At 41.7% G+C, this 25,128-nt stretch overlaps 1 protein-coding gene across 1 annotated transcript in view; it reads left to right on the top strand.

The window, feature by feature from the left end:
- The window catches only part of LOC121272536 (ryanodine receptor 1-like), a 467,552-nt gene that overhangs the window by 345,443 nt on the left and 96,981 nt on the right, over positions 1-25,128 (top strand). Inside the window, exons 72-76 of the mRNA XM_041179156.1 lie at positions 1,734-1,871; positions 6,432-6,544; positions 9,840-9,936; positions 21,052-21,158; positions 23,895-23,946. Of these exons, the coding sequence (XP_041035090.1) occupies positions 1,734-1,871; positions 6,432-6,544; positions 9,840-9,936; positions 21,052-21,158; positions 23,895-23,946 (507 nt within the window). The remainder of the gene's footprint in view (positions 1-1,733; positions 1,872-6,431; positions 6,545-9,839; positions 9,937-21,051; positions 21,159-23,894; positions 23,947-25,128) is intronic.

Below are 25,128 nucleotides of genomic sequence, written 5' to 3'. Positions count from 1 at the left end.
CCCCCCCTCCCCCCCCCCCTCCACCCCCCCCCACCCACCCCCCAAACAAGGTATCCGCGGTGCTGTGACATTATATACCTTTATATGCCTGTTGTAGCCTGGAGCTATAAATCATGATGGTAGAGACTCCAATTTTTTTATATCATATGGCTGACCATGAATCTCTCCCGCTGTTACTGCCTTCCATTGGAGTGTGTTGGAAGGATTTACAAGTTGATACTCAACTTTTTGCTGTGTTATGAAGGCACCTTCCATGACCATCAATCCTGAAGTCGGACTTGAAACTGGAAACTCCAAGCACTTGACGCTTCTTTATCATGTGTAAATAAGCATTGAGCAATTAACAAAATTTATCAAAGAGAAAGAGCCATGTTTACCTTGTGTGCACCTGTTTCAACAGACTAATCCATTGGCTGAGAGCCCAGGCATTCCAATTATTTTTTATTCTTTTATGGGATGTGGGTATTGCTGGCTCGGCCAACATTTATTGCCCATCCCTAATTGCCCTTGAGAATGAGGTGGTGATCTACCTTCTTGAACCACTGCAGTCCATGTGGTGCAGGTACACCCACAGTGCTGTTAGGGAGGGAGTTCCAGGATTTTGTTCCAGTGCCAGTGAAGGAACGGCGATATACTTACAAGTCTGGATGGTGTGTGGCTTGGAGATGAACTTCCAGGTGGTGGTGTTCCCATCTATCTGCTGCCCTTTTCCTTCTAGATGGTAGTGGTCGTGGATTTGGAAGGTACTGTCTAAGGAGGCTTGGTGAGTTCCTGCAGTGCATCTTGTAGGTGGTACACACTGCTGCTACTGTGCATTGATGGTGGAGGGAGTGAATGTTGTTGATGGGGTGCCAATCCAACGGGCTGCTTTGTCCTGGAGTTTTTGCCAATGCTCGATGTTTATTTAGACAAGATAAAGAGATGGCAAATGCTTGTAGTTTCTGCTGTTGATCCTTTAAATGTTTAGTTGATTGACACTTTTATAGGGATGTAGTAACAGCAGATTTGTAAGAAAGTTATGAATGGCTGTTTTTTAAGCTTTTCCACACATGCCATTGTTACTATTGGTTCTGTACAGAGCGTATACTGGGTGAATGGGCATGGAAGTGCTATGGGTTGGCATGGAGGGAATGAGAAGCCGTTGAGGGTGAGTGGTCATGATTTGGCACAGAAGGTATGAGGGACCATTGGAGTGGGTGGAAGAACATGAGTTGGATTGGGGAGTGGATGGACTAGAGGACCTACTGTTGAATAAAATAACTGGGACAAAGTCTAGAGAACTGAGGCAGGCTTTTTAACAAACTCACCTCAGAAAGCAGCAGCCCCTGTGGCCACATTCAAACTGTTTCTAGGGGCAGTGGGCCTGACGCCAGCATGCATCTGTCTTCCCTGAACAGATATCACCCCTTTCCAGGCACTTTTTCCCAAGGTGAGCACACTGAGTCAGAAAATTTCCCAACTCCCAATACCTGTCTCTAACATGAAAATCCAGCCCTGGGTCTCCTTTGGCTCGATGTCAGTTGCCTGCTTAGGCTCCTGTGAAGCACCTTTTGGATCTTTTACTACATTGAAGGCTCTATATAAATGCAAATTGTTCTTGTTGATATGGTCTTTTATTTGTAAACTTGTGTAATATTTTTCAGTGAATGCTAATAGGGGCTGGGGTTGGACCAAATTGTAAAGTGACTGGACATGAAACAATAACTTATTAAATTTTTGCATGTGTTTTGTAGTGTGAAAATTCTTCATCTATGCGATGGCAGATGGCGTTGTACAAGGACATGGCTGGCAAGGCTGAAGACAGCAATGACCCTGACAAAATTGTGAAACGAGTACAAGAGGTCTCTGCCGTCCTGTATCACTTGGAGCAGGTACAAGCATCTGTGACAAATATGCTTTGTGTTCAGTAGTCTTAAGTTTTTTTGTGTAATTTAAGTTAAATAACAGAGTTAATTAAAAATGGGAATATCACACCAAAGGTGGTACTTGATGAAAGAATATCAGTAATACCCAATCATTGGTACCCTGTATTTTTAAATGTATTGTTAACCTCAGAGGGTCAGCATATTGCAACATTCAGGATGTGTAACCATAAACTGGCACATAACAGGTTGGGTAGGTCTAATTGATTTGTGGAAGTACTAACCTGGTCTCAGCTCAGATCCCGGCATCTCTGACCTCCAGCACCCACTGTGATCTCCGACTGCTCACCCCCTCCCAATGTCCAATCTCCCCCACTGCGCCCGCACCCCCCCACCACCCCTCTGACTACACCCCTGAGTAAATATCAGGGCCATTGTATGGATCAGTAAAGGATAATTAATACGTACGTTTTTTTCCAAATGTATCGAGCTGAACATAGTTATGATACTCTTTTGGGTGGGGAACGGAGGTGAGACATCATGACGTACGACGTTGGCACCATTTTTTAGGTCTCCTGCTTCAGTGCAACCCGATTTGGCGCATGAAAATCTGTCCCAAAGCCTCCCTCAGATCCTTCATAACTATCTCTTAAATGGTGCTTATGTTATCATTCTGATGTAAGTATCCCTCTTAACTCACTGCTACCAGCACAAGTAATGCTTATTTTAAAGCAGTCATTTTCTCTTGCAATGGTCTTACCTTTTTTTCCTTAGCAGACCTTATTTCTCCTATAAGCCATAAACTGGAGTACTGAATTTTTCTTCCACTCCAGTGACCTCATCCTTTATGGTACTCTCAGGCCTAGGCCATTAATGGTCTCTGCAGTATTTCACTCCAAGCCATTTCAAATGATAATATTATCAACCTATCACACTCAGGCTGGGCTTAAATCACAAAGTATTGAACTACATTTATTTACTAAAACTAAACAGTTAGGACATCACAAGCTTGCCTACAATCACAGCAGTAAATTGGAAGCCAAGTGGGGAGGCACAAAGGAAGAGGGTAACACCTCGTGGGGTGCCCCTGATGCACACCGATCAACTAATCAAATAATAATTTTCATAATTATATTGGAATTTATTGTAAAATAGAATAATAGTGGGGTCTGTGTCTATGAGTCTGTGTGTGTGTGGGACTTAATTGAATTAAAGGTAGCTGGTCTGAAGGCTTTGATGTATCAGAAGCTAGGCTAGGTTTGAATATGTTAAATAGGTAAACATGGGAGAAGTTTTAGAATGTGAGGTGCAAAGGGAACATTTATATTTTTGAAGAAACCAGACTAGTTTGAATTCAAATGAGCAGATGAAATGTTTCATCTAGCCAGGAGAAATGTGTTTATTTTTCCCAAAGATTACTGTGATACTATGATAGATTTTTATTATTAGAGAGGTAAAGTCCAAAGACATAGTGAAACAACGGGAATTTGCATTCAAAGGGGAAATCTGTATAAAGGAGATGAGGTTGTGTGTAGAAAATAAGGATTTCTAAGATCTAACAAGTGTGAAAAGCATCTTGCCTCTAAGCCTGAAACTGCTGTCTGCATGGGCAGAATCTTCAGTTCGGTGAGCGGGGGTGGGGCCTGCTCGCCGAGGCATAAAATGACACGCGGTGACATCAGGCGTACATCCCGATGTCACCATGTGCCATTCAGATCTTCAGATCGGCGGGTGCGCACCCAAGTCGGCTGCGTGCCTGCTGAACTGTCTAAGGTCTATTAAGGTCAGTTAACTATCAATTAAAACAACAAACTGAGCTGCTCATCCAACCTTAATGTTGGCAGGCAGGCGAAGAGCCCAGGCGGCCTTCTCATTTTTCATGGAACCTCATCCTTGGGCAGATGGGGTTTCATGAAGGTTTTTAAAGGTGTGGAAAATTTTTCAATAAAATTCATAGACATGTCCCAGCTCATGTGACAGTTTCACATGAGGGGACACGTCCTAAATTTTTTTTTTCATTAAAATCTTTTACGCTTAAGCTAAACTCAGAGCTGCCTCAGGGAGACTTCTGTGCTCTTTCACACGCGTGGTCAGCGCTTCCGGGTGGGCGCTGCCACTTTATGTGGGCAGGCCAATTAAAGCCCAGCCCAGACCCGCCCAGCCAATCGCAGGCAGCGAACGGCTATGCGCACCCCCCCCTCCCGCCACAACCGAAGGGGAGAAAGTTCTCCCCCAAGAAGTTAAGAAAACTCACTTTGAATCTGACTGTTCACGCTATCATGTTACTTTGCCTGGGTCTTTTAAAATCCATGGGCAACATTTACAACGTTGGCGGGGGGATGTGCAAGAGTGGGCACGGGCGGGCAGGTTACTGATCGCCATTTTACATCGGCAGGCCAATTAAGGCTCGCCAGCGTGACGTCCGCCAGGAAACGCTGTGTGCTCCCTGTGCGGGTGGTGGGGGCGGGTTTCACCGAGCCAGGAGTGCGCTCTTTCATGAGTGTGCGCAAAGGAGTGCGCAGATCTCCCTGAGGCAAAGTGCTGCCTCAGGGAGATTGGCTCAGGTTTGAAATATTAAATAAAGGTGAGAAAAAAAATTACTGACATGTCCCCTCATGTGCCACTGTCACATGAGGTAGGACATGTCAATTTCTTTTATTTAGTGATTTCATACAAATTTTAATAACCTCATCCCGCCCATGCATGAGGTTTCATGGTTTTTCAGAAGCCTACCTCGGCTCCCAGCCTGCCCGCCAACCTTAAGGTTAGAACAGGCAGGCCCATTAATCACTTTAATTGCTTTTGTAATGGCCTTAATAGGCCTTTGACAGTGTGCCCACCGAACTGAAAATCTAAATGACGCGGCATCACGTCTGGATGCACGCCCGACATATCCCCACATCATTTTATGCGTCAGCAAGCGGGCCCCGCCCCCTGCTCGCCGACCAGAAGGTGCAGCCCTGTGTGTTTTACTGTTGCCTTAATGTAGGTGTAACCGGGGCTTAGATTAATTAGGGGAGCTAGGATTTATCATAGTTGTAATTTGTAAACTCTGGCTGATGTGCAGGTGGCGGAGCCCACCCGTCATTACTTAAAATGTCGCGCGAGCATCCCAACGTCAGTGTGTGGCATCGCGATGTTTCAGTCGGTGGGAGCGCTATGCAGCGCCCGCCATTAATTAAAGGCCTTGTTAAGGCCATTAAGTCACCAATCGACGAGGTTTTTGAGGGGCCCGTGTGAACTTCGGCTCAGCGCACGGGCCCAACAGGCAGGCAGGTAAGCGATTTTTTAATCAAACCTCATCCAGTGGCAGGATGAGGTTTGCTATCAGAATTTAAAAAGTGCAATAAAGATTTTGTGCACTTTCTTAACATGTCCCATCTCGTGTGACATTTTCACATGAGGGGGACATGTTAATGATTTTTTTTATTTTTCTATTTTTAGTGCTTCACAGACTTTCAGCGATCTCCCTGAGGCAGCACTTAGCCTCAGAGGGATGTGCGCTCTTTCGAAGTTGGGGAATCCCCTCCCCCCCCGCCCGCACAGGAAGCACATAGCGCTTCCTGTCGGGTGTCCCGCTGGGCTGGCCTTAATTGGCCCGCCCATGTAAAATGGCGGCAGGGTTTGTTTCGGCAGCAGCGATCAGCTGCCCACCCACCGCCGAGTCGGCTGGGCCAGCCCACCCATCCAGGGCAAAATTCAGCCCTATGTATGTGCTTAAAATCATTTGTTTTTCTATTTAATAAAGAATTAATTTAGTTTTGTAAGAAACCTATAAGATTCAGTGGTCTTATTACTACTGAATTCAAAGCACGCACCTCGAGATATATACAAATTGAAAAACAGTTGTTGCAGTGATTTCAAGTTTCCCTTTGGGATTTGTACAGCTCAGCATTTACTATCGTCTATGCCATAAGAACACTCCCTGCATGATGTGCCCCACCCCCCTTTCTTTCAGCCTTTTCACTAAAGGTATTTTTTTTAAAATGGCCATCCCACTCTTGCCCGCCTGACACTGCTCAGCATATCATTACAGTGAAGACAGACTGAGGTCAATAATTGGCATTTAGGCCTATTGAGGGCCTCAAGTGGCAGGCAGATTAGTGGGTGCCTTACCCATCTCCACTGAGGACTAGGTCAGGAAGTGGGCAGGAAGGCGATGGACTAGCCACCTGACATATTTTATGTGCCCCACTACTGAAAACACACCCAGCGGGGGTGCTGTAAAATTCAGCGCTTTGTTTCCTTCAGTTTTAGTGGAAGGGATGTGGTTTTAAACTAGTAATAATGTCCACCAGTACACTTATCACTGTTGAGGGAGTACCAGCTAATTAAAAATTACATACAGTAAATGTTCACTACAAGATGTTACCATCCTGCGAATACAGTGGTAGATTCTGTTCACATTGACTACGAATGGGCTTCAAATCTAGCCCACCAAGTCCCACCATAGTGCTGCATCTATTGTGGTAGGCAATGCATTAAAAGGCTACCATATTCAGGGAGAGCATGTGCATTTTTTTATAATTTGTCATGTCATTAACACATTGGAATTTGTTTGTTGGTTAGACAGAACATCCTTTCAAGTCAAAGAAGATGGTTTGGTACAAGCTCTTGTCAAAACAGCGCAGGAGAGCTGTGGTAGCATGCTTCAGAATGACTCCTCTGTATAACCTACCAAGGTAAGCTAGCATGCAATGTTTTACGGAACCAGAAAAATGCTGCTTTCCCTTCTATTTAAAATCGCTGGCATTAGATTTTTTTTTTTGTACACTGATAATGAATGAGCGATAAATCTATCTGAACATTGCGTTTTTTTTAATCTTTCAAGACAGTGATGTGTAATTTGTTCCTATAAATCACTAGCCCCAGCAAATTAAATCATAGAAGGTGGTAAATATTGAGTGATAATTATCTATTCGATGTTGTGTGCTCTCACAAGACAACTAAATCGAGCAGAAACTGATACCAAAATAGACATGTCCTGAAGATTTGGAAACTTCTAGATAACTGCCTTTCTCTCCATGATCCAACCTTACATTTTTCCACAATTTGTTTTAGCAGTTGGAATAAAACCCAGGCATGTTAACCTTTTATCTTTTAACAATTTTTCATTCGGTAAAAAATTGCATTTATAAACAAAATTGTATTGCAAACAGCTCTTTAGTGATGTTAAGCAAGAGGTTAATGTCCCAACTTTGTCTGATTTATAATTATTCATACTGGTTGTTACTGCACACTATGATGATCATAATTTAATGTGGTAGTGATGCTGTCTTTATGATGACTGTTAAGGATTTTGTATGATGTACATTTGGGTTGTCTGAAATCGTCAAGAACTTTGATTCAGAGCAGTTTGGCACCTGTTGTCAATCTTGTGCTGTGCTGTTACGATGTTTGGAACTGAAATGAGCTGCCTGATGCAAGTGAGGTTTTTGAGTACAATTACCCCATTGCAGATGTGTACTGAATATCTTGAAATATACACTCCATCTTGCTAAAAAAAAAGAAAGAAAGTGCTTGCACTTGTATAGTATCTGTTGTGACCACGGGAAGACCTAACGACAATCCACGTGCTTCACTTTGTCAAGAATTGGCAGAAAGACATTGTTTACCCCATCATTTTCGGCTCCCCCTCTGGATGGCTTTGCACCTTTGCCAGAGTAGGGGAATGGACTTTCAGCCCATTTGAAATAACCATATGATTTGTTTATAATTGCCTATGTCACATTTGATCTGTGTGTCGCTTTAAAATTATCTTTAGCCCATTTCTTTAGCTTTTTAGTTTCTGAGTCTCTATGTCTATTAAATGTACCTAAACAAAGAGATTGGAAAAAATTAAGTTTTTTTTGTGATTGTTACAGGCTGATTAAAAGGTAATTATGGAAAACTCGTCTGTATACCTTTCAAAAAGGGAGTACATAATGCCAAGTGAAATCTGTTGCTTGCTGGCTTAACGCACAGAAAGAGCTCTAAGTATGATAAGTAGAAATTTAGGAGCAGTTTGAAGATTCACTCTGTTGGCAATAAAATAAGAGAAGAGCAAAACAAACATCAAAGGATTATTGTTTAAACCATAAATCACCTGGCCAGTAGTGAGAGATAGTCAGTGGTAGATTTTCCATCCCCCGAAAATGTTGGTTTTATTTTTTGGTGAATTTTCTAACATTTTGATTAGGTAGTTTGGAGGAAGTATAACTTTTTTTTAATTTTGCGTTGCATTCGAGCTTGTTGCCCTCCAACTCCCCAGCAATTCAGCACCCTACATTTTGTAATGTTAGAAATTTTACATGCCAGATGTGTGTAGATAGTGTGTATATCAAAATTCAGGATTGCTCCCTGCAGCTGAATGAAGAGGCCCAAGGAGTACCAGATATTGGATCTCAATTATTTTTTATTGTGGACAGCAGCAGAACCATTTCTAGGCCACTATTTTGTGGGACTTTTAAGCATAAAATAGTAGGAATCCTTTGGCTAACAAAGTTGGTAGCGGATGTATATTTTCATCAGCACTTTCACCATCCTCCTAACATTATTCCATGTTCTGTACGAAGCAGTTTTGCAATTTAGTTTGTAAAATGCATATCAATTCAAAGCTGCTTTTGATTGCAGCAGCTTTAACCACTTAAAAATGCTATGTAGGTCACTGATTGTTAAGTGATACGCTGGTTAGAGTACTTGTTGCCTTAACACATGTATACAAATGTTTAGACCCTCAGGAGTTGACTCTGCCTTTACAGCTACAGAAGTGAAGCTTGAACTTAGGAACATTGCACAAACAATAAAACCAAATATCGAAGTTTTGTTGTAGTCTTAACACTTACATTATTTTTCTAGTGAGTGCATATTGAAAGTGCAATGGTTTTTAACTAAACACCTTTTACTCTCAGTACCCAGTTGTGATTTATGTTGGTGTCTAAACAATTTCTACAACAGTTATATTGCTCAGAAAGACTTGAATGTAGAAAATTTATCCTCTTCTCTCAGACATAAAATTAGCTATTACTTCATGAACGCCTATCGAGAACTGTGGCTTCGCAGAGCGTGTGAGGAAACGGACTTTGCAAGTCTAGTATACCTACTGATGGTAACGTAGGCTTTGCGTGACCACCCACTGACACTAAATCTTAGAGTTAGCAATACACATGGTCCATTGACAAGCATGTTGTACAATTACTGCATTAACTGATCGGTCAGAGCAGCAAGTTGAGGAACTGAAATAATTCTTTAGTTCTGAATTAGAATGTCCACAGTAAACACAAACTAATGGACATTATTTAGTCAGAATTAGTGCAATGAGTATGTCATTTGAAAAATGTGGGTGAATGACCAATGTCCATAAGGCAGAATTTCACCTAACAGAAAAGAGAAGCTGAGCTAAATTAAGAAGTAGTGATTGAAAAATAACACTAAAAACAAGCAGGGACTCTAAAAGAAATTGGATAAGTCACAGTGAATCTATAAACTGATGACAGAAAGTATACCAACCTGATATATTTTTTACTAATATTCAAACCTTGAAATTACACGTTGAATATTAGTGAATATTAATGCCACCTGTAAAGCGAGAATCGGAAGAATTTCATGTGAATGCATTAAGTGCTCATACGGTCATATTCACATTGTGTAACTTCAAGGTCATCTCTATAAATGTACAATTTAACTACATAACGATTTATAAAAATGACTAGATTTTAAAAGATTTTGGGCATAACCTACTTAACTTCTATGCATTTGTTATCTCCTACCAGACATAGTCATACTCATCTATTGTGGAGAAATGCAGATAGATAAAGTCAAGGAGGTTAGCATAACAACATCGAGGTCTTTGTTTACCCCTTCCTCTGTTCTCTGACCTATCAGCTGAGCAAAATTGTACAAATGCCATCTCTAACAGTTGTGTGATAAGATAGTGTAACCACTAAAGTTGTGTCTTTATTCCCAACCCCTCCTGTTTTCACTCTTGCCCTCCCTCAGGCATCGCGCATCTAACCTCTTCATCGAAAGTTATAGAAATTCCTGGATTGACACCGAGGAGCATTCGTTTGAAGATAAACTAATAGATGATCTGGCTGTAAGTACTGGTTTCTGTGAGCTGGCGTGCAGCCGTGCTGTACCAGTACGTACAACCCTGTTTCTGCACCATATGCTGTCGCTTGTATTTTTGCGTCAAGTCTGTGGCACAGTTATGCCTTGTCTCCTGTCACTCTGTGTTGCATGACTGGAAACTGGAAATAGCTGAGTCCATGGAATGAGGTCTTTCATATGGTAAAGAATGCATTTCAGCTAAGAAATCTTTTACACCAAGGTCTCCCATTTTACTTTATTCTTCTATCTCCTTGAGTATACTTCACTTTTCTGCCAGAAGAGCCTATTTGACATCTGAAGGACCAGTTACACTTGAACCAGAACTTTGTACACCAGATCCTGTGGATCTGGTTTCATATCAAAAGAGATCAAAAAATGTAGCGTAAACTGAATGAATTTGATGGTTTGATTCAAACTGGATAAAAGCAATATTTTGGGTAAAGATGAATTAAATAAATTGCAAAGAATATTTGTGTACATAACTAATTTGTACACATCAATTCAATTGATGTCTCTCAATTTACATATGCTCCACAATGTAGACCCACTTTCTCCTAATCAAAGTAACACTGAATTTATATAAACCATATTCATTATTCCTTAGTTAATGGGGCATTATATAGCTATTGCATCTGTATAATTGCAAGTTTTGTGCCTATAAGACTATGGTTCTGTATTTATATAGTGCCTTCAGCTTTGCTAAATGGTTCATGCTAACCACATGATCATGTACCCATCACAGGCCAGTCATAGAATCACCCTCAAAATTAATTCTACAGGATGGCAATTTTTATTTTACCCATGATTTTTTTTTTACTCTTCTGAATTTAGTTTTGTATACTTTGTTATTTTGATGTGTTTTGCCATTTTATAATAATTTGTCACAAATGGCCAAGTCCTGAGTCATAAATTCCTCAATTGACACAGAGAGCAATCGTTTAAAGATGAACTGCTAGATGATCAGGCTTTAAGTGCTGCTTTTGATGAGCTGCCCCGCAACCATGCATACCAGTATGTACAACCCTGCCTTGCCTAACATGAATCTCTATCCTCCCTCTCACCATCAGACTTAGCACAATGCTGGGTATTTGACTTGCTCAGAATCTCTGCTTCACATGACCCAGATCTTCCCTTTTTAAAAGCAAGGCCATATGCTGAGGCCCTGGACAGTTCATGTCTTTGCCCATCTCTGAAAAAATAGTAGACAAAAGGCAGCTATACGAAAAGAGAGGCACACAAATATTATTTTTCTTATTGCTCTTGAGCAGTATCCCAGAGAATCAACTTTAATAATAAATCCAACTTGATTGTGAGACTATTTTACATTATGATCAATTTGTCACAATATGTAAACCAAAATATTAGAACAATTTCTGTGTAATGTCCCATTTATGAATATGATATTTTTTGCTTTATATGCTAGATATTAATTCGAGAGCAACATCAGCAGTGTACACACTGCCTATAATCCAGGGCCTTTTTGGTCTATAGCTAGGTAAATAATAGTGAAATCTAGGGATCAGAATAGGGAACCTTTGAACAGCAGACCAGCTATTGGAATGTGTTTCATGTGCCACAAGATTCTGCTTAGCTCAAAAGATGGACTGAATATGCACTCTTACCAAACCTAGGCTTCTTCAAGCCAACAAAATATTTTACATTGTATTATACAGTATTTACAGCCCAGAAACAGCTCCATGCCAGGGTTTATACTCCACACATGCCTCCTTCCATCCTTCTCCATCCAAGCCCATCAACTTTTCCTTCTATTTTTCCCCCTCGTGTGTTTATGAAGCCCATACAGTGGTGGAAAGTCTTGGGAACCATAGACCCAGTGTTAGCCGTTCTTTGCAAGTATGCTGCACTTACCATAGGTCATGTCTCAGATTATCCACTTACTCTACATCAAAATACCTTTTTGTAAAAATATCTGTTTAATTTCCAACTGACAAAATCAACACAATCTACTTCCAACATTTTCATTGGGAGCATGTAGCTCACTTTGATTTGCATGTGGCTAATCTAGCAGCTTCAAGCCATATTTTGTGAAGATGTAGATCTGACTAAGGCACTAGATCAAGTGTAAAAGTGATGTTTTATATTAATTTCTGTGATAATAGAGCCTCTCTAAGTGCCCATTTACACTGCAGCTGTAGTGTTGGTTGTGCTTCACAATAATACTCCATTCGTTGTGTAAATGTCAGCCTGAAACACAACTAGACATTGGTTTAAAGTGACTTGAGACATTTTTGAAGTGAAAGTCTAACAATACCTTGCATAAGAATCAGAGTCACTTTGAGAAATTGATCCACGTCAGTATGGCAGAATGGGCTCTTAGCGAATTGGCAGCTGGTGTGCTTTCCACTGAAGCTCACAGAATGGCCGGAATTTTCCAGCCCCATTGGCGTTGGGTGTCATGGGGGATGGAGGAGGCTGGACAATATGGCCTGAAGGCCAAAATTGGCTTCACATCGTTGTGAAACCAGTTTGCAATCTTCCACTCCACCCGATAGTGGCGAGCTGAATTCATCACCACCACACATCGGGAACCTAATTTCAATACTTTAGCGTCTGTGATTGCATGTTTCGTGACGTGCACCTGGCGAGCTGCACTTAGCTCGGGACTTCGAGGTTTGTTTGCCTACCTTGCTTTGGGCAGCACTTACAGTCATCAGCACCCGGCTTTGCAGACAGCACCAAATCACTTTTAGGGTGCTCGTGGGCAGGTCTGTAACTGTCAGACCAGCCATAAGGCAGGGGTGGCTTTTCAATGGCTGCAGGGCTAGGGCTTGCTTGGCCTCAGGCAAGGGGAGAGGCTGCAGGGCGAGGACTGGCCTGATGATGGGGGTTATCCCAGTGTGTGTGTGGGGGTACGTGTTGATCTGTGCAAGTGGCCTCGAGAAGGTGAAGGCTGAGGAGGCAGTCTCCAGAGGAGATGAGGCTACATGGAGATGTGAGGGTGTGTGAGAGAGATTGAGTGGTGATATCCCTTCAGCTGGCAATGAGTGAGATGCCAGTGAATGTGTGATGGCCTTGTGAGTGTGTGAGTTTAGAGTGATGAGATGATTGACTTACCCTGGCGGCACGAATGAGATCATTCATCTGTTTTCTGCACTGGATGATCAACCTCGTGTGTGCAGCGTTGGCACTGACCACCTCTACCACCGCCTGCCAAGCCGGAGCGGTGAGACTGATGGGCCTCCTGCAGACAGAGTGAGGGTAGAGGACATCGTGGTGGGCCTCCATGGCCAGAAGGCAACCCAGGGCTGCGTCACTGAATCAGGGGCTGAACTCTTCTTGGATTTTGGGGCCATGTCTTCACTGGAGCAGCCCTGAGCTGCAAACATTGAGAAGTCTGCGCGCAGCTGCAGTTTAAATATGGTGCCCGGTGTGAGGAAGCAGCGAGGTAATGGTGTGGCAAGCAAATTGGAGGTCGCCCACCAGCGAGACAGCGTGTCTCCTGTGGCTGCATAATTAATGAGGCGGGAATGGGACAATACGGCGCAAAACCTCACCATTGCGACCAGCAGTTAAAACTACTTTCTTCCCGCCCGCTACCGCTTTTTGTGCAAATCTAGGATGATTTCACCCAATGCCGTTTTGGAGATTTTCACAGGCTAGATGTCACTTTTACTTGGTTTGAAAATAAAAATCTTGGCAAAATTTTCAAAGTCAATGGAAAATAGAAACTGGCATGGTGAGAAATCAGTTGCTGATTTGCTATGAGCCCATTTTGCATTGCTGGCATAGATCAATTTCACTCCCGTTGCTTTTTATTTAAAGCCCGTATGCAGCATTAGTTTAAAGCCACACCCACACACAACTTGTGGCGTGAAAATAATTCATAATTCTTACCTTGGGGGGAATGGGGGTCTCCATTTTCAAAATTTTTATTTATTTTCCTTTTCTCTGTAACTGAGAAGTTGGTATGAGAAAGTCTCTGGTTTTCCACTCCACCAAACCTACTACTTTCCATTATTTATGATGAAGCTGTCTAGTCCAGATCGCAAGACAGATAAAGGTCAGCAGAAATTCTATAGCGATGCATTAGTGATCTCTGCACAACTTGAGCTGACAAACCCGGAATTAAATACTCAGTTTATAACACAGGTATTCCTGCTATTGAAGCCAAACTATTTCAACAGCTTTTAGCTGGAGAAAAAAATAAATAAAAAATTGGATATACACAACTGATGAGTAGAATTTTGCTAAAATATACCATCTTTTGTCTCAGAACTTTGAACATTTAGAAGAGGAGACATCATACTATTAAGTGCTGTGCTGTTTCATCTACAGCAATAACAGGATAGGAAGGGACAATGTCGCTTGGACTGGAATGTTCATGTATTTCAGTCAGCCTTTTGTCTTTGCCCTTGTTTATAGTGGTTAGAAAATGAAGTCAAGAAACACACCTGCATTTCAAATATGTAGGCTTCTTGTAAATTGGCTTATCTTTATTTGAACCCGATCTGACGATAAACTAGCAAAATGATGTTATCTCATTGCTATTATATAATATGACTTAAATTTTAAACATTTGGCTGTAACTCCAGGTATGAATTGATCATTGGGGAGAATTTAATGTCCTGCCTAGTGATGAGTTTAGTGCCAGTGGGAGCATTTAATCAAGTAGGAGTGGCCAGAGGGGACACCACCACCACCTTCCCACCTCTATCCCAATTAAGTCCCTGGTGGGAAGGCCTGGGACAGCCTTCCCACCCCACCACCATTTGAAGCCTTTAAGTGGGCAATTAATGCCCTCTTAAGGGCCCCATCGTGCCACTACTGCTATTGCAGGGTTGCTTGCTGGCTCCCAGGGGGTCCCTCATTCAAAAGCACTCAGTGCCTGATTGAGGGACCTGGCATTGGGAAGGGGAGCCTGCTGAGAACCAACCCCTGCCCTTGCTGTGAAACCCACTCCCCCACTGCCCTCACCCTGCAGCCTCCCTCCTGCTATCACTTTCCTGTGGTCTGGGATCGGTGGAAATACTAGGCCTTGTGCAGGTGTCATAGTGGCAGCAGCCACTGCTTCCTCAGTAGCACTGCTGTTCAGATAGAGCTGTCAGCCTCTGATCGGCCCACAGCTCTCAGTGGCCAGGACTTCTGCCCTCAGGGTACTTGATCCCAGGGAAGGCTTACTGCTGTCCAGTTAAGTGCCTGAGTGACATTTAGTATAGTGGGCTTTCCCTAAAAGAGGCGCTGCAGGACTCCCACCAACTCCCCAGTCAGCAAACACAACCCCCGTTGTCTCCATTAAATACAACTTGTAAAGTCATTATGGCACAGAAGGAGGCCATTTGGTCCATCAAGTCCATGCCAGCTCTCTAGAGCAATCCAGCCTGTCTCATTCTCCCACTCCTTACCGGTAGCCCTGCACATTTATTTCCTTCAAGTACCTATCCAGTTTCCTTTTGAATCATTGTTCATCTTGGCTAGGTCATTGCCTACTAAAAAGTCCTTCCTCACATTCCTCCCTGTATCTCTTGCTCAAAACCTTAAATCTGTGTCCTCTGATTCTTTGTACCATCAGCTAATGGGAGCAGCTTTGTCACCCTTATTTAAAACTCATAATCTTGTGCACCTCTATCACATCTCCTCTCAACCTTCTTTACTCCAAGGAGGACAGTCCAGGTTTTCCAAACTAAACTTGGAGCTAAACTCCCTCCTCCCCGAATCATTCTGGTAAATCTCGTCTGCACCATCAAGAACATTCACATCCTTTCCTGTGGTCATCAGAGCTGGATGCAATACTATTGTTGTGGCCTAACCAGAGCGTTATAAAGATTCAGCATAACTTCCCTGCTTTTGTACTCAAGCCCAAGATCCCACGTACTTTACTGACTATTCTCTCAATACATCCTGCTACCTTCAAAGATCTACACACACATATCCCCTCCTTCTGACCCGGCACACTCTTTAGAATTTGCCCATTAAGTATTTTTCCATTCCCTAGCCCTTCTGCCAAAATGCATCATCTCACAGCTACTTTGTATTAAATTCCAGCTGCAACTTGTCTGGCCATTCTGTCTTTCTATGTCCTCTTGTAGTCAATTGGTATCAGCCTCACTGTTTGTCATGCCTCCAAGTTTGTATCATCGGCAAATTTTGAAATTTTACCCCGTATCCCAAGATCCAAGTCATTTATATATATCACAAAGCAGTGCCCCTGGCACTGAACCTTGGGGAACATTACTGTCTATCATCCTCAAATCCTTTATATTTGCCATATACTTTGGCATGTTTAGTCCTGAGCATCTATTTTCCTTTAAGTTGTTCCTCTAACCATTTTTCTCATTATTTCTATTTTATCATTCTCATTTTTATTTTACATACCTACAGTTGTAGCTTTTCATTGTTTTATCATTATTTTGCTTCATTTCTTTAATATTGTAGTTTAATATATATTTGGGTAACAAATTGGGGCTGCCAATATGAGATCAGCGGTGGAAAGCGATACATAATCAGAGTATTTTGATATTTCTTTCAGAATATGATATGACATGATGTAAAGATTTATCTTTGGGTCCATGTAAAATAATTAATAATTGCAGCGATTCTCTGATAACCCAGCATTCTAGAATGTTGTGCCAACATGAAACAATTCATTTGGACCAATTCAAGCTGTGTTATACTGTATATATTTATGTAAAAGTCAAGTTTCTAAGAATAAATTTTTAGCCAAAAAGTAGGGTGGGCGATTTTTAGATGAGTAATAATTTTGAGAGATTGAAATCCACCCTGTCCCATCGTCTTGCTATCGCAGAGTTGCCAAGTCGGAGACTGTTTCCGCCAAACTATCCCCAAATGTAGCCTTGACATCACATGTTGACAGGCGCAGACACAAGGAGCTGAACAGCTGCCTTTAATGATGTGCTGTTCTATGATCCTATCAATGAGTAGATTTGCACCAGGGTAAGTTTGACTTCAGCTGCGAGCAGGTGGTAAATACAAAGAGTTTGGACTTTTTGCTTAAAAGTTTGGGTCGATTAATAGACAAGATATGAAAAATGATTTTTTGGCCAAAGGTTGGGGGTCAACTTTTACGTGAGATGAACCATTACTCGAGTATATACAGTATTACCCACATGTATTGCTTCATTATTACATTCCCTGGGGCTCTGCACATGCAAGCTTGAATGCACTATCCGTGTGCTGGTGATTTCTGGACATATGTTCTTTGTTCGCTTCAGTGCGCTCAGATTGTCGTAATTAAATTAATCCATCATTGCTCTAATTTTCTTTGTTTGTCCTCTCATTTTAAAACTGATAAGAGAGAGATAAAAATCTGTTCAATGTTTTTGTAGCCCATTTGATTCTTCAGGCTGGCTGATAGTTTCTTTCCTTCTACACAGAGGGCCTGAAATGGGGTGATTTTATACCATTGTCATGCTATATGATGAACGATCATATTGATGCAGATAAAAAATGCTATGAGTCGTTCTCTTAAAGATGGTCCTGTGTCAAAAGCAAAACACTGAGCCAACATACCCTTAGTAGAGTAAGATATGTAGCATAATTGGGCATCAGTAATAGATGCCAAAAGAAAAGGAATATTATAAGTAGTTGTGACAATACATACAAAAAAGTGTTAATGTTGATCATACATTTGCAGCAAGTTCCTTTTTGTGCGTGAAGATTATTTTAAAATAAATTATACATGTAAAATATTGCTGAAAAAAGAGACATGACGAAGCTTGTCGTCTTGCACTCATCAGGACACTTTGCAAGAATGCTAATATAAGGGGAAAACAACAATTTACGCATGTGAAGAGAGTTAACTGCCAAGCATTATTTGTTTGAAATTTAAACCAGTTTGCGATTGTCCACTCAGCCCATCGATGGCAGGCCATGTTCCCCACCATCAGATGTCGGGTGCCTCATTGTAATACATCAGCCAACCAGCCGGGCTCATCCCCCTCCCCCAGCTGGATTGTCCACCCACCCGTTGATGTGTTTCATTGCATATATAAGGTGTGCACTTGGTCGGCTGCACTTTGCTTGGGACTTCAAGGTTTATTTGCCTACCTTGCCTCGGTCAACGCTCGCAGCCGTCAGCACCAGGCTTCACAGACAGCACTACACGCTCACAGGCAGATCCCTACCTACTGGATCAGCCATATTTGAGTGGCTTTTCAACAGTTGCAGGGTTAGAGCTTGCTTGGGGAAGGGGGAAATGTGGCCTCAAGCAAGGAAAGAGGCTGTAGGATGAGGGCTGTACTGGGGAAGGAGTGTATCGCAGGGTGCGTGTGGGGGCGCATGTTGATCTGTGCAAGTGGCCTCGAGGGTGAGGGCTGAGGAGGCAGACTCCAGAGGAGATGAGGCCAGATGGACATGTGAGGGCATGTGTGTGAGAATGGGTGGTCATGTCCCTTGAGCTAGCAGTGAGTGAGATGCCAATGAATGTGTGATAGGCTTGAGTGTGAGAGTTTAGAGTCTTCAGATGGTTGCCATACCCTGGTTGCATGGATGAGATCATTCATCCACTATCCGCATTGGATGGCCAACCTCTTCTGTGCAGCATTGGCACTGATCACCACGGCCATCGCCTACTAAGTCAGAGTGGTAATGTTGCTGCCCTACCTGCGGCCAGAGTGGGGGTAGAAGACATCACAGGAAGGCCTTGGTGTCCAAAAGGCACTTGAGAGCCATGTCTTGGGCTGGAAGCGCTGAGCGCAGCTGTACTTTAAATGTGATGCCTGGCATGATGAAGCAGCGAGGTGACGGTGTGATAGGCGAAGTGGAGCCCATCCGCCATTGAAACGGATGTATCCCGGGAATGCATAATTAATGTGGCAGGTTTGGGATGATACAGTACGGAAAGCCGCCAGTGCAGCCGGCAGGAAAAACATCGATTTTTTTTTTTCCTCCCACCTACTACTGTACTTAGTGCAAATCTGGGATGATTCCGCCCACAGTGTCCAGCATTTGGATGTGATTCTGCGATTGAACAACATTTGTTAAATAAATCCTAAGTGCGCTAAGAATTACACTAACAACCAATTTAAGATTGTCAGTTGGGCTCGCAGCGTAGCACATTGCCTGTACTGGAAGCTACATATATTAATACGCAGGGCCCTGTTCTTTGTAGACAGAACGTGTACACAAGTTGTGCTTGTTTCAGCTAAATAAAATAATTGGCAGGCATTCGCTGACTCATTCCTCAGAGCAATGCCTTGACCCTATCAGGGTCAAGCTGCCTGGTTTAAATTTCAAACAATGCTTAGCAATTAACTATCAGCCACCATCGGTAGTGCATTCTCCATGGCAATGTCTTTGCCAATCTGAGTCCACTTGCCAACCAGTCAGCACTCTCTTCACATACAGTATAAATTGTTGTTTTCCGCTTATATTGGTATTCTTGCAAAGTGTCCTGATGAGTGCAAAATGAAAAGCTTAGACATGTCTCTTTTTTCAGCAATGCTCGAGCTCTGTATCACCAAATGAACATTGTAAAATCAAAAATCTTGAATCTTCTGTTTCATAGAGCATAATGTTAAATGATTATTACAGAATGACAGCGGGCTAATAAAGTATTTCCTCAGGCTACCTCTAGTTCTTTTGCAAATTATTTGAAATCTGTCCTCTCTGCTATCTGCCATTGGAAAAAAAATTCTCCTTATTCAAAAATTATTCAAAACCATTCATGATTTTGAACATCTCTGTCAAATCTCCACTTTGGCTTCTCTGCCCTAAGGAGAACAATCCCAACTTCTTCAGTCTTTGTACGTTACTGAGGACCCTCGTGCCCAGTACCATTTTAGTAAATCTCCTGTACCCTCACTAAACCCTTCCTGAAGAGTAGTGCCCAGAAATGAACACAGTCCTCCAGCTGAGGCTGAACAAGAGTTTTTATGAAGGCTAGCATAACTTGTTTTTGTGCTCTATTCCTTTATTAGTAAAATCAAGGATCACTAATATGTTTTTAATAGCCTTCAGATCATGAAATAAATTAGGGAAAATTGAATCCAGTTATCACACACACAATAATCCTGCGCTGTGGTTAATCAAACAAAAGATCTGCAACAGCCAAAATAACACCTTTATGTAGAAGCTCAATGCACTGTTGTAGATTGAATGAGGCTTTAAACTGAGATATCAACTGGTTGACTTGTTGAATGGTAAACATACCTCACCAATTTATAAACATCTGGCCTCAAACCGATTGGGGTAACTTTTCAGCTTCCCCACATGGTTGGTAATCCGGTGAGTGCAAAATCCACCCGATTTTCACTCTTGATTTCAATGGAATGTAAATTGGATGGACTCTATAATGGTCGGGTGACCTGCTTTGCCAGATTTCCACCCAGGCAGTGAAGGTGAAAATCTACCCCATTGTCTGTATGATTATCGGAGATCCGCTCCAAATGATGTACAGAATCCCTACCTTGTTAACTACCTTTGAAACAGATAATAAATTATAATGCCAATAGATGCTACTTCTTTAATTTGACTTTGTGGAAACAAGGACAGTTCATCAATGGAGGCTTCATGCTTTCCCTTTAAGATAATTGAATGTGAAACTACCAGTTGTATATTGTACAACAAAACAATTGTAACAGAAAAGGATCCAGAAATACAATAGGCAACGCTTCACGTCAGAGGACTGGAAGTTTTGTAGCATGAAGGTTTCTCAAAAATATGGAGCTTTAATTTTGCTTTTAAATAATTGAACTCCTTGGGACAATTTTATAAAATCTCCTGCAAGGTGTTGCCTTTCGATGTGATTCTTACTCTTTTGTAACTAATAATGTATTAACAGTGCTGCATGTGTGCATGTGCACAATATCCACTAACGCAACGTATGTGTCAGCTGCAGAAAAAGTTGTATTACATGTGCAAATGGTTGTGATTTGTGTGAGATTGAACATGCAAGTTGTGTTAGCAAATAGAGGTTTTAAAAAAAAAAGATTTTCAAGCACTGATGAAACAAATGGATCATTAAAGTGTGGAATTTTAATGCAAGATTACCTGGGTACAATCTTGCACAATAAAGATTTAGCATCATGTTGCGTTTTAAAATGTGCATGTAACAGCACATTTGAAAAGTTTGTTCAGGTCTTTATCAAAGTTACCTTGTTCATTGTTGTTGATGTATGAATAGAAATCAGGTGAAGAGGAAGAGGAGGAGGAAGAGACAGAAGAGACGAAGCCTGATCCACTTCACCAGTTGATTCTACACTTTAGCCGTACTGCTCTGACTGAGAAAAGGTAGATATTTACATAATTTCCTGTGCAGTTTAGCACTAAGAATTAGTTGCAGCGTTTGTTAAAATGTTGCGCTGACAGTGTTCGAAAAAGTGAGTTTTAAAGATTTTTAATTAGTAATGGGTGGAAAGGTTATGGGGAGAGGGTGGGAAATTGGAGTTGAGGCCAAAATTAAATCAGCCATGATCGTATTGAATGGCGGGGCAGGCTCGAGGGGCTGAATTGCCTACTCCGGCTCCTAGTTCTTATGTTAGTACCCTGCCCTTTCACTTCAAAGTTGAAGGACCCATGGGAGGAAAGTCATGTCTTATTTGTCTGACTTAAGGGTCCTGTGTGTACAGATATCTGCCAATCTAAATCTACTTCCAACTGGGTGTGGGTCCATAACAAAGCTATTCCCCCAAAATTGTAGCCCTACTCAAAACCAACAGAAGGACTGTTGGTGAGGAAAATCAAAATCTCATCCTGATGCAGTCGGGTTTGGGGTTATGACATATTGTTGAGCAAGAGTATCAGCAGATTTATTTGGCCTCTAACTGACCCGGGAGTGCTGGCGCAGGGCATCTGAAATAAGAATGAGGTCCATTTTAAAACACCATCATAAGCAAATAATGCAGCAGCCCTAGAAATAATTGGCATTTTTTAAATGCAAAAATTAGAACAGCAGGGTTGGTAATATGCAAAAGACCCTCATATTTTTCAATAATGGAGAAACATTATACTTATCAATGTAGAATTACATAGAATAAAGAGCACGGAAACAAGCCATTCAGCTCAACTTGTCTGTACTGCGGTTTACATTGCACGCAAGAATCCTCTCAGTCCGTCTACCTGATCTCAGCCTTCCAGCTCATCTTTTCCATCATGTACCTGTCTAGTTTTCCTTTGAACCCATCTGTTTTTCTCAACCACTTTCTGAGTAAAGAAATTTCTCCTTATTGGTTTCATTATTACTATTTATCACCATTATCGCCATCTTGTATTTATAGCCCTTGGTTTTGGATTCTCTCAAAAGTGAGAACATTCTCTCCACATCTACCCTGTCCGACCCATTCATAGGTTCAAAGATCTCTATCAAATCTCCTCTAAGTTTTCTCCTTTCTAAAGAAAGAAAAAACAGCCTGTTCAATCTTTTTTGATAAAATCAAGTCAAACAGCTGACAGTATCAATGTGCTCACGTTCTCGGACATATACAAAAATCAACTTAATATCGTGGTAGTGTTGAAATTTTTCATTGAGTTAGTGGCAAAAAATGGTTATCCAGCTTGCCAGTTTATGTCTTGTAGCATTGTGTAACCAATATTATCAACCAGTCCAAATAAAGCAGGCTCTGGACTTTTGACCTGTTGATTTTTTTTTAACAGCCTGCAGTTTTACAAGCTTGCTGCAAGGTTTACTGTTAATACCAGGAATGAATTTTGTGGAGAATGTTAGTCTTTCCCAGGAGTTGAGTGGCATCATAGTGTAGTTACTTGGTATAAAGAATCCTACAAATGAGGATCTGTATTGCTTTGAGCTATTTCCATTAGAACTTACATTTACAATGCATTGTTGTGCGAGAGGTGAAGGAACATGGGTTTTTATTAGGCACTGTAAGGCAGTCCTAGCAAATTGGCTTTAAAATATCAAATTTGAAATGGGGCAGGATGATTATGCATTACATCATTAAATAGTATAATTATCTGTGGCTTTAGATTAATAATATGAAAATAATAAAATAGCATAAGTTGCTTGGTAGTGCAGAAAATGAATTGTTGTGATTGGCTGATTAAATCAAAAAGCTATTTTCTTTGGTTGTTCATAATAACCAGAGTAGAGACCATTGTGAACCAGCCATGCTTGCAAAACCCAAAACAAAACGTCAACTGTTTAATGTGATTCTGCAATTGGGCAGCACTTGCTAAACAATCTTGAGTGCACTTATAGCTACACCAACAACCAATTTAAAATAATCAGTCAAACTGGGTCATTTACACTCGCTAGAAGCGACATACGTTCATACGCAGGGACCCATTCTCTGCAGAGGAAAGGAATACTCTCACACCTTACGTCTTTTTTTGAATTATGAGGGAGTTTGGGAAGCCTATAGTTTCCTGTTGCTTTCTCCATGGCAACACCTTGGCCAATTCATGCCGGCTGGACAACCAGTCAGCACCCTTTTCACCTGAGGTATGTATTGTTTTGATCGTTTGAAATTTGGTATTCTTGTATTTGTCCTGATAAGGGCAAAACAAGAAACTTTGGCAACTTTCCAGCAATAAAATAACGTAACTATTTGAAAAATAGCATAAAGCAGTCCAGTTCCAAACATTATACAGTTAGTGGATTTTCATTAATCATTCATTTAGGTTACAACTGTGGCTGACTTTTAATGTTTGCTCCTTTATTTAAATTTTCTACAGTCTGAGAAGGAAGAACATTCTTAAATTACCCAATGCCACGTAAAGGAAATAAGTGGTTCACTGTTTTTTTCAAAAGATAGCTTTTTTTTGTGTATTCTGGCTAAAAAAAATCTCCATTCTGTGGGAGTGCATGGTAGCATTGTGAGGGTGAAGTATATATTTTGTGCTTTTTCAACTGGCATATAACAAAAAAAAACTTCACTGCATACTTATAGATTTGTGGCAGTTACTGAGCTAACTCAGATAAAATGGCACATTTTAGAATTTCTTGTTTCAATTGTGTTTTCATTTGTATCTAAGTATGTGTTTAAAAACAATGTTTTTTGATTCACTCAGCAAACTAGAAATGGACCATCTCTACATGTCATATGCTGATATCATGGCAAAGGTGAGTACACATTTATTCTAATAAATATTTAGAACTATTTCAATGGAGATTAAATACCCCAGCATGCTGTGATTTTAAAAGTAATAAACTTAAGAAACTGCATTGTTTTATGCAACTTGACATCAAAGATTTGTCACATTTGAAAATTCAAAGATAGCCCATATTCACTTTTAATCAGCTTTTGCTTATCATGCTCTGTATTTTGTTACCGTTTCTGTAAACAAAAACCCTTGAGGAACGCAGAATTTAAAATTCAAGCTTGTGAGTCCCTGATGACTCAGCGGCCAGAATTTTCCAGCCCCATTGCCGTCAGGCATCATGGCGGGCAGAGGGGGGAACAATATGGCACGAAGGCCAAACATCCATTTACACCATCGTGAAACCAGTTTGTGATTGTCTGTCTGCCCCACCCATCAATGACGGGCTGCATTTCCCGCCACCGCATGTCAGGAATGTCATTTTGATATATTTGCATCTAATTATAAGCCCTGCTCGCCGGAATCATCGCCCCACCCCCATGTCAAATTTACCGCCCGCGTCGGCGTGACTTCAGAACAACGTGCTTCACAATTGCCATTAAAAGACACGCACCTAGCAACCTGAACTTTGGGGGGAAACTCGGAGGTGAGCACGTACAACCTTACGCAGCGCTCGCGAACATTGCCCGTGGGACATCAAGGAAGAGGAGCCGTGCATTTGCAGGGGGCACAGGCAAGCTGCCTTTTCCAGGCTGGCTTTCAATGCGGTGCCTGGTCAAGCGTTCCAGTGTGGGTCATGGCAGAGGTGTGGGGGGGGGGCTAGGCAGCACAGATTGAAGGAAATACTCAAGCACATGTCGGGAGGTTGGAGTGAGGGGGGTGGTGAGGGAAGCAGCCAGGCCCTTGGAAAAGCTTGTCAAAAGTGAGCATTCTTCCACTGCTGAGACTGTTCAGCAGCAGCTCCATTGACATGCTTGGAGTCTGGCCTCTGAAGCTTTTCTGCCCACTCAAGCAACACAATATTTTGAAAGTACCACCAAATGCTCCAGAACCTTTCATCCCTTTGGCGAAGACTGCAAATAAATGTACGTTTTAGGGGGCAACAGAGCAATTGGCTGACTGGGCAAGTTGTACATCTCCCTTGCCAAAGGTGGCCATGGTGTAGTCATTGGTGGAGGCACGCTCAGCCCCTTGCAATGTATTT

The sequence above is a fragment of the Carcharodon carcharias genome, chromosome 34 (assembly GCF_017639515.1).
Source record: "Carcharodon carcharias isolate sCarCar2 chromosome 34, sCarCar2.pri, whole genome shotgun sequence".
NCBI lineage: Eukaryota > Metazoa > Chordata > Chondrichthyes > Lamniformes > Lamnidae > Carcharodon > Carcharodon carcharias.
The sequence above is the reverse complement of the archived record's forward strand: the minus strand, read 5'-3'. Positions and strand labels throughout refer to the sequence as shown.